The sequence below is a fragment of the Ipomoea nil genome, unplaced genomic scaffold, assembly GCF_001879475.1.
Source record: "Ipomoea nil cultivar Tokyo-kokei standard unplaced genomic scaffold, Asagao_1.1 scaffold0317, whole genome shotgun sequence".
NCBI classification, from domain to species: Eukaryota; Viridiplantae; Streptophyta; class Magnoliopsida; order Solanales; family Convolvulaceae; genus Ipomoea; species Ipomoea nil.
Window position 1 is genome coordinate 3,822,941 of NW_017616745.1, and position 15,942 is coordinate 3,838,882.

Consider the following 15,942-nt stretch of genomic DNA (forward strand, 5'->3'; position numbering starts at 1 on the left):
ATAAAACATCACCATCATAAGCCATAAGTTAACACGTATACTATTTTGTTTTTGTTTTTACATTTTCTTTTTACTTAGGAAAAAAAAAAAAAAAAAAACCATGATGTTGTTGTCCAAGGATAACCATGGCTATCCATAATGGACAACCACGATTATTTAAAGACATGTTGTTGTCACAATAAACATTTACAATTATTTATCTAAATCTAAACAATCATGATTGTTCACAACAAACAATCACACCATGGAAGATGACGTCCTCATCCCAAATTGCCATGAACGGAGACGATCTTAGATTTCCATATACAAGGAACTTGTTCTTAATTAATTTTTCTTAATTATAAGATTTTAAAATTTCTATATAATTAGAAAAGAGCATTCCAATAAAAAAAATGTTTGTTGAGATTCAATTTGATTCCACAACAAAAAAATAAAACTAAAGGACTAGGGTAGTCACCAACAACGGACAAAAATCTTTTAAAAGTGAGCAAAAATCACTATTGGTGATACTTTAAGAGCAAGATTATAATTTTTATAAGTCTAGTTTTGGACACTCAGCGCACCCCATTAGCACATAAAAGAGTCGTTATGCTGTGCAACCGTGTGCACCATGCATGGTGCACACGATTGCAAAAACGGCGTCGTTTTGACGTTCAACTTAAAAAAAAAAAATCAATTTCGATTGCCGTTAACGGCGTTATGTTGTGCATAATTTGAACTATACATCCATAACTTCATAATTATACATTCAGAATTGTATAACTACACATCCATAACTTCATAACTATACATTCAGAATTGCATAACTACACATCCATTAACTTCATAACTATACATTCAGAATTGCATAACTACACATCCATAACTGCATAACTATACATTCAGAATTGTATAACTACACATCCATAACTTCATAACTATACGTTCAGAATTGCATAACTACACATCCATAATTTCATAACTATACATTCAGAATTGCATGCATAACTACACATCCATAACTTCATAACTATACATTCAGAATTGCATGCATAACTTCATAACTATACATCCAGAATTGCATAACTACACATCCATAATTTCATAACTATACATTCAGAATTGCATAACTACACATCCATAATTTCATAACTATACATTCAGAATGTGAAATTATAACTTCATAACTATACATTCAGAATTACATGCATAACTACACATCCATAACTTCATAACTATACATCTAAAATTGCATAACTACACATCCATAACTTCATAACTATACATTCAGAATGTGAAATTATAAAATTATGAACATATGTTTACGTAACTAACGACAATCAAAAATGATTTTTTTTTTAAAAGTAAAACGACGTCGTTTTTACATCCGTGTGCACCATGCATGATGTACACGGATGCACAGTATAATTTGCCCACATAAAATGCAAGTATAGGGAGACTTTTGTGCCCTAAACACAACAAAATCACAAGAAGGATTCTCACACCTCTTGCCTTTCTTCCAAATCAAAAAATAAAAAAAAATAAAGAAAATTCAAATGGATAGCTCTAAGGCTATCCACACCCTTGTAATTTTCTCTCACATTCAAAATGTCATATCATTAAATTTACAATTATTCACTCTTCACCCATGCAATTCTCTATCTCTTTTTTTCACAAGCGGTTTCACTTTCACATCACCTAAAGAATTACTACGTATATTATTTTATCAATAAAAAATTCTTTATCTATTAATTAATATATTTTAACAAGGAAATGGGCCCATTTGGCCTTAGAGAATTTACATTTATGGTTTTTTCACAGTTTTTTAAGTAGAAAAACCAACTATGTTATTTTTACACAAAATGGGAGATGACGTTTTTTTTTTTTTTTTTTTTTTTTTTTGGTGATTTTTTCTCATGCAAAATCAACACTTTTGTGGGGTCTACTGGATGGGAGAAGAAAACAAAGCATATTTGGCAAAGTCGCGTGTGAGGGACAGATGCGCCCAGCAGGGGACGCGATATAATGCTTTTCTATTTTTTTGGGTCAGTTTTTGGATTTTTTTTTTTCTTCATTCCATCTTACATGTATCTGAAAAAACAAGAAAAAAAATCTCATACTAATGAGGATGTTCTTATGCAAGTGTGACAATCAATTGCAAGAAATGTAATTATGATGTTATCATAATTGCATAAGAAGCCATGTGGCATTTAGAAAAAGACAATAAAAAGCAAAAATAAAATGCCACAGTCCAAATATTTTACGAGTACAGATGGTCTAAGAGCAACCACACTAATGATTTTTTGATAATTTTTGTCAGATTAAAAACTTAAAAATGGTTGTTTGTTGATGTGGGCAATAATTTTTTGATTGATTTGTACTCCTGCAAAGTTAAGTTTTTTGTGGATCCCAAATAAAAGAGAGATGGCAGAAGAGTTCTCACTTTGTGCGCGTGCAATACACGCACTCGCTAGCGCATCTTTTGCAAATGTGCACATTCGCGCCCAACCAGGCATATGCACTGACGCGTCTTTTGTATATGTTTTTATTTATTTATTTATTTATTTATTTATTTTGCGTCAGAACAGTCAAAGTTAATGTTGTTGTTCAAAACGAACAAATAAAAAAGATCAATCAATCATTAACTTGAATCTCAATTTAGTCCATTCAACAAGTCACCTAATGGTAACCCATAAAAAGTATTAAATGCAATTTTTTTTTTTTTAAACTTCAAGGGTTAATGTAAAAACTTTTGTTCAAAAGTTTATTTAATTATGTTTGCTATTAATTACTCCGTATTTATAAAGGAATTATCTCTTTGTACTTTTAATCAATTTCTCTTTACATGGTTTCCTCCGTCACCGTTAAAACGTGCTCCTTCCAATTTAGGTCAACTTCTTTTCAAATGGAAATAAATAGCTATGAGGGGATTTAAAATGTTCGAAATAAATAGTTGGGAGGCACACGTGAACACATGCTTTAATGAAATCATTGAATTACATGTAAGACGTTTGGTATAGGAAAATTATTTTATATTTCCGTACTTAACACATGCCAATTTTTATAACTATGCACCCATAAAGTGTCAATGACAATGCAACACGAGTATCTTCCAACTTAACTAAAAATTTTAAGTTCGAACTCTAAAAATATAATCACCTTAGACTCACAGCTTAACCAAAGATTTCAGGCTCGAACTTTAGAAATGTAAACACCTTAAAACACTTGAGAAAGTGTTATGCCACTCTTTGAGCTCATACCGGACAACAACCAACTGACTGAGAAAACTTAAAAACTCGATCTCTAACTGTCTAAGTCTCTAAGATATACTCTCTTCGTCCCATTTTATGTGTCGGAGGCTTAACTGAAGTTATTTACAATTTAATTTTTATAATTTTATGTTTAAAATTAGTATGCAAAATTTATATATTTAGAAACTACATTAAAAGTACTATTAAACACAAAAAAAATCAAATTTAAAAATTATAAAAAAAATGCTAATAGAAATAAGTAAAGAAGAAAGAGTTGGATTGACCAATGAATAGTAAGACAAATAAAATAGTACAGAAGGAGTACCAAAAAAACGTGTCAACGCTCTTTCGTTAAATTCAAGTTCTCCTATAACATTTCTTACACAGTTACATGTAAAACTGCAAATATACAACAAAAGCTCAGATGACATGTTTTCAGTAAAATTTAACATGAAAAAGTAGTCAGGCATGGCTTATTTCCTTTAGAAAAGGGGAAAAGAGATGAGAAACAAAAACTTTAAGTTAGTCAAAACTCAAAACGTGCCTTTAACTCTTCTTTATGGGTAAAGATCCAGTCCTGAGGTGTTGTGCTCCATATGCAGCAGTTGAAGCTACTGTCGTTAACATAACTAACCAACTGCATCAAGCCAAAAGGTGTAATGCTATCAATTTCATTATATTTTATGCGAAATTTGAGAGAGAAAATACGGTGGGTGTTTCGTTGGATACCTTAAATATTTGATATATGATAGCGTTTCCTCGTTACCAAATTCAGGTTGAAGTAGGGCTGCAGCAACTAAGACCAATTGGAAAACAGTGTTTATCTGTCAAGCACACCAAATCAGATTAGAGATCGCTAATAATCAAATTTCTTTCTCAACTTCACCAAAACTCAAAGTTAAAGGCTTAAAGATAACTATTCATTCTCCTATTGTTGCTCACAGATGGCTAACCAAATAATCCAGCTAAAGAAAATAGAGAAATACCTTGCTAATCATGAGAGGCTCAACTTTATGGGGACGCATTCCATCCAGGTTGAAGAAGTCTATCCAACTTGTCCACTGGTAAAGAAATCTTAATTAGGAAAAAACAAAAAAAATCAAAATCAAGACTAAGATTGGCTGATGACAACACTCGAGGCATATCCTGTTTCACCTTCCATCCCAAACTGCTAGCTCTTTGGTAAACCGCACCACCAACGAGGGCAACATCGCGTAGTACAACAAGTGCAATGAGTCCAGCTTCACAGTGCAAAACAAAAGACCCATTTCAAAGTTTGCATCTTGCAATATTGAACAAATCTTGATTCGCTAGGGAAGTTTATTCTTTCCACCCTTCACTAAAGGCAATTGCATATCATGCTGAAGTAGAAAGAGAAAGGAAAATAGGTTCTAATGACGGAGAAAAGGAAGAGGAGCATATAATGCATGGGATGATTAAGTAATTCCACTGACAATACAGAACGGTTTGAGAACTGAGAAGAACTCATATATGCGGCCTTTAAAGCACTAAGGCGACAAGACATAGCAGAAAAGGAATTAAGAAAATACTGGGAAAGGAATTGAAACATCCACTCACAGTGCAAAAGATCCCTCTCTACCATTGCTAGAGCAACACATCCAATTAGCACCTGTAATAAAGAGATTTCATGAGCTAGTTAACAAATTGAGCCTTACAACGAATAAATGACCTGACGGAAACTTTCTCTGCTGCATCACTGAAACATTAGAATAAAATAAAAATAGAGAAAAATAGGAGTTTCATACAGCAGTATAGGTTAATTGATAGAGCAGAAAGAGCTGATGCAAGGAATTCCATTATTACCTTGTCAGCAAGCGGATCAAGGTAGGAACCAACTACAGAATTTATCCCCATCTTCCTGGCCACGTACCCATCTAGCTGCAATGGGAAATAAAACTTTAGGAAGGGACATAAATTTTAAATAAGAAAAGAAAGAGAAACAAAATCCATACCCAATCACTTGCACCAGATATGGCTAGCCCAATAAATGCAGGAAGATACATATCTTGTGTGATCATCCTGCAAAGCATTTTTTAAAGAAAATTTCAATACAGCTAACTATAGCCTAATTGAAGCATGGCACGAAATGTTCATGTTGTTAGTTCTCCTGCGTGGCAGTTCCATAAATGTCCTACTTCACTATATGTTTAATGGAAATTCCAACAGCACTATGCACTTCAATAGATTGAATGAGTACAATATATTCAAAACATTATAATGCTTTTCATAAAGGAACAATCAGATTCCAGAAACAAGTGCACATATTCTGTATATTAATTGCTTCCGGATAGTAAATCCAACTCAGAATCTCCAGTGCAGAGGCCGATAAGAAACTCGACAAATGATAGCAATATAGCATATCGAAGTAATAATTTTCATATCTTGGCAGTGTAATTGATGATATCAAGTCATGAGAAACTTTTACATATATTCTCCCATATATCCTCGCATTTAAGCTGAAAATATGGGATAAAACACAATACCACGCGAGTAATGGGCCGGAAAGCAATCGACTGAACGAAATGAAATTAGGCAAATTGACAAAGCTATCTCTAATTTCAGCAACGAGGTGAGATTCAGCGAATTGCTTCTCCTGGGGCCCATTTAGGAGCAGTCTCGGAGCAGAGGAGGTCGCCTGAAGCCCTAGCTTGTACGGAAGCTTCAAATTGAGAGCTCTGACTCGAAGGAGGACGAGGTTGGGCTGGAGGTGGAGAGGAGTAGCGGATTGGGAGAGCTTCCAGGGAGGAGAGGAGAGAAAGAGCGGGCAGGAGTTGGCTACGATGGTGGTGGCGCCGGTGAAGGCGGCGGGAGAGAAGAAGTTAGGGCGGGCGAGGAAATGGCGGCGGCGGCGATAGACGGAGGGGTCGGTGTAGAGAGGCGGCACGAATGAGGAAGAGAAAGTTGTGGTGAAGAAGGTTCTGGAAGGATCGCCGGGCTTTCTGTTTCTGGTGCGGGAAATTAGCGTTTTGAGTGATCTGAAAATAGCCATTGATCCGGCATCGAGAGGGAGATTTTGCGAGGGGTTTAGGGAGAGAGAGAGGAAGGAGATGACACGTTTGGATTCTTTTCCGACGTGCCACTTCACTTTTTTTTTTTTTTTTTTAAAACAAACAAATAAATAAATTCACAAATTGATTCTCGACTTTCAATTTCAACCAATTAAGTCCTTAACTTTGTAATTTTAATACAATTTGGTCCTCTGTCTATTTGACCGTTTGTTGACTGTGATTTTTGAGAATATATATATAATTTCATGGTCTATCGTCGATTTTTTAAGGTTCCGGTTGCATTTCCAGATCGCACTGTTACATTTGAATCCACTGCCGAAAGCAATCTACCAAATCCCGGTCGCCTTTCTTCATACTCCCTTTGGATTCAATGTAGTTGAGTTCGAACCAGAGCGAAGAAGACGGCGTGTTTCCGAACCGGTGCAACGTCATCCTGGAGGCCTCCACATGCTCCGACGAGAGCTGAAGGTTCTTCTGGAGATCGTCGATCACGGTCAACAAACGGTCAACTAGATGGAGGACCAAATCGTGTCAAAATTGCAAAGTTAAGAACTTAATTAGTTGAAATTGAAAGTCAGACCAATTTGTGAGTTGAGAAACCATTTTGGGTATCTAGTCTTGCTATAATGAATATTTTATGGTGTGAAATTATAAATTTACAAAATTTATTTATAAATTTTAAGGGTTTTAAAATTAGACTAGAATATTTGGATTAATTGATTAATTCGAAAATATAAATTTCGATTAGATTAATACTTAAACATTTAAAAAATTAGTTGATTTGATTATTAACCGAATGAACACCCTACTGATGTCCACCTATATCTCTTCTGACAAAGGTTTTGTTTGGCAATCAACGGTTAGCGAATTATGTTAGCGGTTAGAAAATAGCAGATTGTATTAACGAGTTTGTATCAACGATTTGTAAAAATATGTGATTATCATGTAAAATAACCTAAAAGGTATACATATAATAATAATAATTTTTTAAAAAAAAAAAAAAAAAAAAAGAGAAGAAGAAGGGGAACCATGCGGATCCCCTTTGTTTTTCCACATCAATGGAAAAAGTGAGGAAGGAGCCTTGAGGCTCCTATAAATAGTTAATTTTTTTAATTTATTTTTTAGTTTTAGTCGTGCACAGCCGAATGGCATGACAATAAAAAGCATCTAAGACTCATCATAAATGAGCGGATATGAGGAGTTTAAAGGCTCTTCATTGTCATGCCCAGCCGAATTCGAATGGGCACGACTAAAACTTATGAAGCCTTGACGTTCCATTTATAGGAACCTCAAGATTCTTTCTCCACTTTTCACACCGATGTGAGAAAAGTGAGAAAACAAAAGGGAGCCGCACCCCTCATCCTTCTTCTTTATTTATTATTATATATATATATATATATATATATATATATATATATATATATATGTATGTATGTATACCCTTTTAGGTCATTTTACATGTTAATCGTTAACTTAAACAACTAATTTTACCAAACATATTTTTATAAATCGATAGTCAAATCCGTTAACACAATTCGCTATTTACTAACCGTTAACACAATCCGCTAACCGTTGATTGTCAAACAACACCATAGGCTTTGATTTTTTGACCATGAAAATTAGCGGATCCGCCAATAATAACCAAACATGCCCTTTAATTCTTCTTGATGATGAGCCAAATGTTTTGAGGTTGAGAATATTGAGTAGATAGTGTGTTTTAACTCAATTAAAAACAAATAATAATAATAATAACAAACAACAACAACAATAATAATAACAAAAAAAAAAAAAAAAAACTCATATTCAATTTATCCCTTATTATTGTATAATATACTCAAAATTGAAACAATTACCCCACTCGTTTATAACTTATAATCCAAAAATTTCTTCTCGTCATATCTCACACTCTATAGTGTTTTCTTCTCCTTTTTTTTTTTTTTTTTTTTTTTTTTTTTTTTTTTTTTTTTTTTTAAATGCCAGTAATCAAAGTTCCCTTTTCTGTACTCTTTTAAAATACAAGCATATGGTGCTCTTTACACAGTAGTATAACTGGGGTCTGGGGAACCCCCTACAGAAGCCTTAATTTAGACTACAGAATTAGGAATAGCAACGGGGCGGGGAGTATACTCCCCATCCCTATCCCCGCGGACCCTGCCCCACTCCCCTCTGTTACAGGGACAATGGGACAATGGCAACTCAACTGATGAAACTATGTTACACTGGGGAGATGGAAGGAATACCTCAGGGTGCGAAGTGTGGCAAGAGATTGTTTCAGGGCATCGTCTATCCTCGAACCGCCCTGGAACAAAGAATCATACAGCTCACAGACGAACTGTGACAACTGGCCCTCGTCGTCATCCCATAAGCAATTTGCTCGCCCCCCTCCGTTGTTTCTCTCTGGATCGCTGTCTTCCCAGTCGCTAGCTGGACTGGAAGGTTCGGTGTCTTCTTCGTCTTCTATCTCTTCTTCCCCGATCTCAAATTTTCCATTCTCTAATGCGTTGAATTCACCTGAACCGTGAAAGGTTGACAACTGCGTTTCATCAGGCTCGGTGGAAGGGCATATAATGGCTTTAGCACCTGAGTCTAGAAATGCCTTGATTAAAGCTCGTGTAGGGCCGTATATACCCGTGAAGATTATAATTCTGTCCCTCCAAGCTCCAACCTGGAAATGAAAAAGGCATCACATAGAAACAGTTGAGACACCGGTGATTTTTTCATAATTTGAATGAACTTTTCGGTTTCGGTTTCAGCAATTCATGGAAGAATGGATTGTGGTTAGAGTATGAATGCACCCGCAAAATGCAGTAGCATACAACTGTGACTAATAAGTACTCTGTAACCTATGCATATATATAATGTATGTGTTTGGGTGAATAAAAATAAAACAAATATAGTATCAGATAACATACCATCCACCGAATGTCGTCTGGGGTTAAGTGTATCGAAGGGACTGTTCTACGAAACATGTATGCACCGATTTCTTGGTCATCTTCCATGACCTTCAGAAAACATCAGAGAAGTATTAACTTGCAAGCGGCTAAAAACAAATGACTTGCCGAAAAATAAAAGGTGGGTGTCAGCAAAGCATACTTGAGTTTGTCGCCCTATATAACGGTGAACAACGCCTCCAATTTGGAAGAATGGTCTAAATGAAACCAGATCCGCAACATTTGAGATACCGTTGATGACTGATGCATACTTCCTCCTCCGACCTCGCAGCATTGACAACAAGCTAAATTTGACGCTCTTAAGAAATTTCTCTGCAAGCTCTCCTGGTTCGGCGACTACAAATACATCATTCTGCCAACTACAGCATAAAAATACAAAAGATTAGAGATGCAGTGGAAACTTCAAACAGGTAAACATTGATGGCACCTCTAACCTCATTATGGAGCCAGACATGTCATTTTGCAGTGCCAAGTGCACAACTCCAACCTGGGGTGAATTCTGTAATTTTTCATACAAAGATCGGATGGGCATAGAAAAGTGTGGGCGTTTAGCAGGTGACTCGGGAGGCGATACACCTGTTTTTGCATATTGAAGTTCATCCAAGCTTAAAGGCGGCACTAAATCAATTCTACCAGCCCTATGATGCCCAAAATCAGGACTGTATACGAGAGGGCTTGATGGGAAGCTCCCAGTGAATAAAGGTGATGCAAAGGGTGTTGGGAAACTTGATCCAGTGGCTTTTACAATTCCTGGTATACCATTAAAACTAGATAGCCTTATCCCATTCCTGGTACAAAACGATTCAAGCGAGCGAGCATGGTGAAATACTCTTCCAGAATCTGGGCTATTGGAAGCCTCCACAAGGAGGACACTCCGCCTCCAACCTAAGGAGGGGCTACTCTCATCTGAAACCATAAATATCAGAGGTGAGACAGTAAGTTCAAAAATTTATCTTATCAATAAAATCTAGAAAGCTAATACAGAGTATTAGAAAAGGATCCAGCACATAGTACCACCTTTTGAATTCATTCCTTTGTGGAGATGTTGAGACTTTGAACTATCGAATAGTTTCTCATCATGTGGGCTTGCTAACAATCTTTCAATGAGATTTTTAAAAACAGCAGATGTATTGTGAATGTAATCATCTGTTGCAGCCTCCAATTTCAACCAAACCGCAGGATCTGTCTCATCAAGCTCCATATCGCAACGTTCATCAACTGCAGAAGAAGAATATTTAGTCTGCTAGGCATAATATGGTGAAATACTCAAAAGTCACCAACTCCTGGTATCTTTAATAACTGCCAAATTTTCAAGAGGTAATTGCCAAAGCAAAACTGCCTTTAACATAAAGTTCAATGAAAATAAAACTATTAATTTTACCTGGATTGAAACGAAAATAATGCACATCAGGAAGCAAAGGAAGCAATGTACTCAATGCTTCATCCACCCGATCAACAGAGCATGCACTCTCAATCAACACTTGACCAGTATCCAGATATCGCCATCCACCTTTCCTTACCTAACATAGCAGGAAGATAGATGCAAACAAATAAATGTAGATTTAAAGTAGAAAGGCAATATCAACAACTAGTACTATGTTCAACCAAAGTTCCACCAATAACAGCAAGTAAGCCCTAGCCTGGTCCATAAAACCACATGAGTAGTTACACAAGTCTAAGAATCCAAGTGAAAATACAAGGAAAAGCATTAAACAAAGAACTGGACAATCTGTACTGCTTTGCAGCAAACTTTTAGGACTTATCCAATTGGAAACTAAATTTACCCCGACTCACTAAAAATTCACTCCACTATGTTCAAAATGCCCAAATTTATATGTACTCGTATCTCTTTTATTGCTCACAACTCATGACCAGAAACATGCTCAGAAGTTCCATAAAAATTCCCTAGAAAGGGAGAGATAGAAAGCAGATTTAAGACCTTAAACGGGGTCTCGTATGTAACCAATTACCTTTGTTGGAACAGAACCACATCCAATTGAAACTAAGCAGTCAACTCTTGAGTCTGGCCATAATAGTTGTGCTTCTCGCATGGCAAAAACAGTAGGATTATTTGCTACAATAGCACCATCTTGCCAGCGATATACACCTGCAGAAATTAATATTCAAAGAAGAAACAGAGTGTAAAATAGCAGAAGATGCTCAACAAAAACCTTAATAAACAACCAACTTCAGGAGAAAGAGAAGGTGTTCAATTTTATGCAAACATAAGAAGGTACCATCAGAGAAATCATCAAGATAATATGGTGCAGCAGATGATGCACGTATGGCTTGCCAAACATGATGCTTGCAGCTTCCAATAAAGGCATTACGCTTCAATCCAACTTGAGCTCCAGTAGTTGCTGCTCCCACACCCCCTATTGCCGGCTCTGGCGTACCAGGAGGGTACTGCAATCAAAATGAGGAAATTTCATAAATACTCCATAACTGACTTTTGGATCATTAGGTCATATGCTAATTCATATTAGACCTGATAATTTCGGAATATGAAGGGTTGAGCTGGTGACACGCTGACCAGAGTTGACACTACAAAAACTTTAGGAATGCCTTTCACTGCTGACTCTATAAGAAGATCTCCATCCTCATCAGTGCATAGCTCCCTCAACAATCTCTCAAACTGATCAGCACTGTGCTGGAAGAAGATAACATGTTATCCAAATTTCATGACATAATGAAAGATTCATCCAAAAATAATTTAATTCGCATTTCTTACTTCTTAGCAAAACTTCACCATGAAATAACAAATTCCAAAATCATTTTGAATTTTTCTTTTAAAAATATAATTTCAAAACATTATCAAATACATAAAAGCACATTCAAAGAATTCTATTTCTTTAGCATGAAAATATCAGGCACCCTGATAACTTTTTTTTATTTTTTATTTTATTTATTTTTATTTCAATATTAAACATACTAAAGAAGTAGAGACAATTAAAATTGTAATTGCACTTAAACTAAAAGAAAGCAAATAACTACACTAAATGCCATCACATACTTTAGATCCATGTACAACGACTCGGAAACTCTGAGATGAGCTCTTGTAGAGTTGATCCAGCTTTTCTCTCCAAGATGCTGCTTCATTGTCCTTCGGAACAGGTTCAGCAAATACGAGCTTTCCTGCAAAGAGCATCACAAAGGGGATGTATGGAGGAGAGATATGGTTATGGAATTTCCATGATAAAACAAACAAAAATACTGAAGAGGCAAAAATTAAGTTTGTTTCAGAGAAAACACACCAAGATCCTTGTATACTTCTTCACATTTTTCCAAAGACATCAGCTTGATTCCAAGAGCGACTGCAAGCATGCCACCAGTTGATGTGCCACAAATAAGGTCAAAGAGCTCATGTATCCGTTTCCCAGTACCTTTCTCAATTTCCTTAAGAATTCTTACAGTTGCCAGACCTTTCATTCCACCACCATCCATTGAAAGTATGCGTAACCCCTGCTTGGGCACCTGTCTGACTCGAATAGCACGCCGTAGAACCTCATTCTCCCCTAATGTGGCAAAAAGTAAGTCCCACAAGATCCAAAATAAGATTCCAAATATAACAAGCTATTGTCTCCAGAAAATCAACCTAGAATTGCTAGAGCTCGAGCTGCAGCCTTGCTCACGCGTGGCTCGGATGAAGCAGTCAGGCGTAGAAGAAGTTCCCTTAAGCTTTCTGGCGCAACAAGAACACACCGGTTTTCTGAGCAGAAAGCTAAATTTCCAACTGCAAATAAAGCTAACCTTTGTACCTAACCAACAATAACAAATTTTTCAGATAAAAAGGCAAAAAAGTAGGGTTTGCAAAAAGAGAATATATCTATATGTCTATTTGAATGAAACAGCAAAAACAACAATCATTAAGGCTTGCCTCAGGATTTTTGTGAGCACATAATAATTTCAATGACTTCAATACATCCTTGGTCAGCATTTTTTGAGAAACAGTATCAGAGGCCAAAGCCAACTTTGCTAATACTTGCAAAACAGATATAACTTCCTCAGGTCTAGAAGATCTAAGTACTCTTTCTATAGGTTGCATGATATCAGATTTCATTAACTGCATTGCAACAGAGACATCTGAGGCAAGAGATGTAAGAGCAGAGCAAGCCTGTTCTACCTGAAAAAATGATAATCAATTATACCTCAAATCTGAAAAAACTAAAACAAAAGGCACTCCAACAATTCAAGCTACCATACCACATGCTGATTCTCACTAGTTATCATACTTATGAGCTGCCTTACAGCATTCTCATCTTTTCCAACAACTATACGATTTCCATCATCTTGAATTATCTTTGCTAGGGCAGATGCTAGCAGAGGATGGTGACAAGAAGAAAAGCGGAATATGAGAGAGAAGAAGGCACTGAGTTTATGTCGAGAAGCAACAAAGTAAGAAGTATTTTCCATCTGCAATGAATTCAAAAAAATTATATTGCCGGTTCATAAAGCCAAAGCGATGAAGGGAAAAGAGGGGGAACATAAAAAGAATAAACGGACTTCAGAAAGAATGATCTTTACCTCTATCTGCACATTAACTGATCTTAAATGGTCATCTGCCACAATCCTAATATTGGCAAGAGATAAGTGGCGTAATTTGTGCAATGGTAATATATCAGGAAGAAATTCTAGGGGATTACCAAATAGCCTCAGAACACGTAACTCAGTCATTGCCCTATCATTGAGCCAAAGAAAAACAATAAACCTCAAGAACAAATTGATGTAAAGTCTATCAGAGAATTGAATTGAAGGTATTAAAAAAGTTGATAGAAAGACCTGAAATCAAGAAGCGGCCTAACCAACTTGTTGTGTTCAAGTGACAATTCAACCAGTCCAACACACTGTCTCAACTCAACTATTCAGAATTTCAAAGCACAACAAGAAATGGCATTAATGGAAAAACAATGAATAGGTCAGGTCATTCACATAATTTTATAGATTTATAGAAGAACTAAATATTTGTCTTTTCTTTTATTTCAGTGCTTAATACAAACATGATGTACGTGTGCTTGCAATGAAGTAGTTCACACAGCTACATGTGTCCAAATCTATTACTACCCAATGCAGTTCCAAGCTTACCAGGGACAGAGACCAACATGTTGCAGTCAGCAGCTAGAACCTTCAAACTCTTCAGCTCACCAAGCTCAGGTGGCAGAGTTGCAAGCTTGTTGTTGTCAAGGTAAAGCCTTTCAAGAAGAGGCAATTGGCTTATCGCTACAGGCAACCCCTGCAGATGGTATAGTATGGTATAAAAGACTGTCTGATATAATCAAACTAAATCCAGAGGCAAAATCCTTCAGGTTAAGAAATAGACTGATTGGATATTTACAGTTTGTACTACATAGTAATGATACAGTAGCATCAGGTTTCTACTGTATGCCTCATGAAATTCTCCTCATTGCCAGACTTCGGAAACTAATATAGCATTCCAATTTCTCAGTAGTCAGTATCCAATATCCAGTTACTTTAAAATCTCAGCAAGAGTATAATAGTTCCCTCATAAGATAAAGTGTGAAGTACATTCAGGAAAAAAAAGGCTAAAGGCATCCTAGTACAATGCTCAAATGTAGGTAAAAGGAACTCACTGTTAGTCCAAGGCCGGCGAGGCTAACAACAGTGACACTCCTCCAATGCTCAGCACAGCTCGATAGAGGTTCCCCATCAGCACCCGTCCCGACTCCATTAGAGAAATTCGATCTCATCAACTTCAAGAGCACGCCCATTCCATCACCCTGCTGGCCGGAACCGCCAGCCCTCCACATTACCACCCCTTGCAACGGCTCTCTCCGCTTCATCACCCTCATCTCCACCCCCACCTCACCGTCACCCTCCTCCCCCCTCGCCATCAATTCCACCTCCACAGTATCCTGCGGCGAAGGCAGCGCCACCATCACCTGCGACTGAAGCTTCAGCGCCACCTGATCCTCATCATCGCCGGCATTCCAATCCAGCTCAATCCTAAACCCTAACTGCTGCCCATCCTGAAACGCCGCCGTGGGCGATGCCGATGCAGCGAACGGCGAAGCCGCCGAGGACGATCGCGATGACGTCGGCGAAGCGTCATCCAGGAAATCGTCGGCGCCGTAGCTCAGGGTCAGGTGAAAGACGTCCGATGAACGCTTCCACCCCAAACCCCATGACATTGCGGAATTACGACCTTATCTCCCTAGACTAGACTAGACTAGAGATACTGAAGTGGCCGCAATCGGATCAATGGATATTGCTGGATGCGACCCGGATCCGCGGATTTTACGGAGACCAAGAGCCTGATCGATTCGATGTGTCCGCATATATTAGTGTATGTATATATAACAGTACAGAGAAATCTAGAGAATTAGAGAGAAAATCTCTCTCTCTCTACTGCGTTGAGTCCATTTTTTCAGTTATTGTTTTCTCCGAAGGAACGGAACGGACCGGACGGTTTCTGATTGGAATGGACGCCGGTCGGTCGGTAGAAAAAAGTCGTATTTGACTTCTGCCCCACCTTTACGACGTCGTTTGAACCACGGAGCTTTCACTTGAATACGACTTTTCCACGTTTCCCCAAACTCTAACGAAGTCAATTTCTTTTAATAGAGAGTTAATTTCACTAGAGTTCTTTTGTTTTTTTGTGATAATTTTAAATTTAATATTAAAAAATTATTGTTTTTGTCATTTAACATACCAGATTATTATTTTTTGAACACTTTTAATTCTTCTAATAACTTTTTTCTATTTTTAGTAAGTGAA

At 37.0% G+C, this 15,942-nt stretch overlaps 2 protein-coding genes across 3 annotated transcripts; both read right to left on the reverse strand.

The window, feature by feature from the left end:
• Positions 1 to 3,576: 3,576 nt before the first annotated feature.
• Positions 3,577 to 6,333, reverse strand: LOC109170033 (cardiolipin synthase (CMP-forming), mitochondrial). Its single transcript, XM_019318965.1, has 8 exons — positions 5,735 to 6,333; positions 5,204 to 5,270; positions 5,055 to 5,129; positions 4,809 to 4,860; positions 4,386 to 4,471; positions 4,217 to 4,291; positions 3,960 to 4,054; positions 3,577 to 3,867 (listed from the first exon to the last, which is right to left on the reverse strand). Exons 1-8 carry the CDS (start codon positions 6,238 to 6,240, stop codon positions 3,777 to 3,779), a joined length of 1,047 nt encoding a protein of 348 aa, XP_019174510.1. The 5' UTR covers positions 6,241 to 6,333; the 3' UTR covers positions 3,577 to 3,776.
• A 1,898-nt stretch (positions 6,334 to 8,231) lies between these two features.
• Positions 8,232 to 15,649, reverse strand: LOC109170041 (phospholipase A I). 2 transcript variants are annotated; one of them, XM_019318986.1, is made up of 19 exons: positions 15,132 to 15,649; positions 14,799 to 15,101; positions 14,293 to 14,440; positions 13,990 to 14,068; positions 13,735 to 13,888; positions 13,414 to 13,623; positions 13,088 to 13,333; positions 12,806 to 12,968; positions 12,465 to 12,725; positions 12,224 to 12,345; positions 11,699 to 11,860; positions 11,448 to 11,616; positions 11,181 to 11,317; positions 10,592 to 10,730; positions 10,228 to 10,428; positions 9,645 to 10,116; positions 9,353 to 9,569; positions 9,172 to 9,261; positions 8,232 to 8,924 (listed from the first exon to the last, which is right to left on the reverse strand). In XM_019318986.1, exons 1-19 carry the CDS (start codon positions 15,354 to 15,356, stop codon positions 8,469 to 8,471), a joined length of 3,954 nt encoding a protein of 1,317 aa, XP_019174531.1. In that variant the 5' UTR covers positions 15,357 to 15,649; the 3' UTR covers positions 8,232 to 8,468. The 2 variants fall into 2 exon arrangements, with proteins under 2 accessions (XP_019174531.1, XP_019174523.1); XM_019318978.1 differs by having other exon boundaries at positions 14,799 to 15,649.
• Between the last annotated feature and the right edge of the window lie 293 nt (positions 15,650 to 15,942).

Excerpts from the sequence above, each read along its gene's own strand:
- LOC109170041 (XM_019318978.1), bottom strand. The coding sequence starts at position 15,356 with ATGTCATGGGGTTTGGGGTGGAAGCGTTCATCGGACGTCTTTCACCTG. Across the intron at positions 14,441-14,798 it reads TCGCCGGCCTTGGACTAACA|GGGTTGCCTGTAGCGATAAG; the intron begins GTGAGTTCCTTT and ends TACCATCTGCAG. Across the intron at positions 14,069-14,292 it reads CATGTTGGTCTCTGTCCCTG|TTGAGTTGAGACAGTGTGTT; the intron begins GTAAGCTTGGAA and ends AATTCTGAATAG.
- LOC109170033 (XM_019318965.1), bottom strand. The coding sequence starts at position 6,240 with ATGGCTATTTTCAGATCACTCAAAACGCTAATTTCCCGCACCAGAAAC. Across the intron at positions 4,472-4,808 it reads AGAGAGGGATCTTTTGCACT|CTGGACTCATTGCACTTGTT; the intron begins GTGAGTGGATGT and ends TGCACTGTGAAG. Across the intron at positions 4,292-4,385 it reads CTAGCAGTTTGGGATGGAAG|TGGACAAGTTGGATAGACTT; the intron begins GTGAAACAGGAT and ends TTTCTTTACCAG.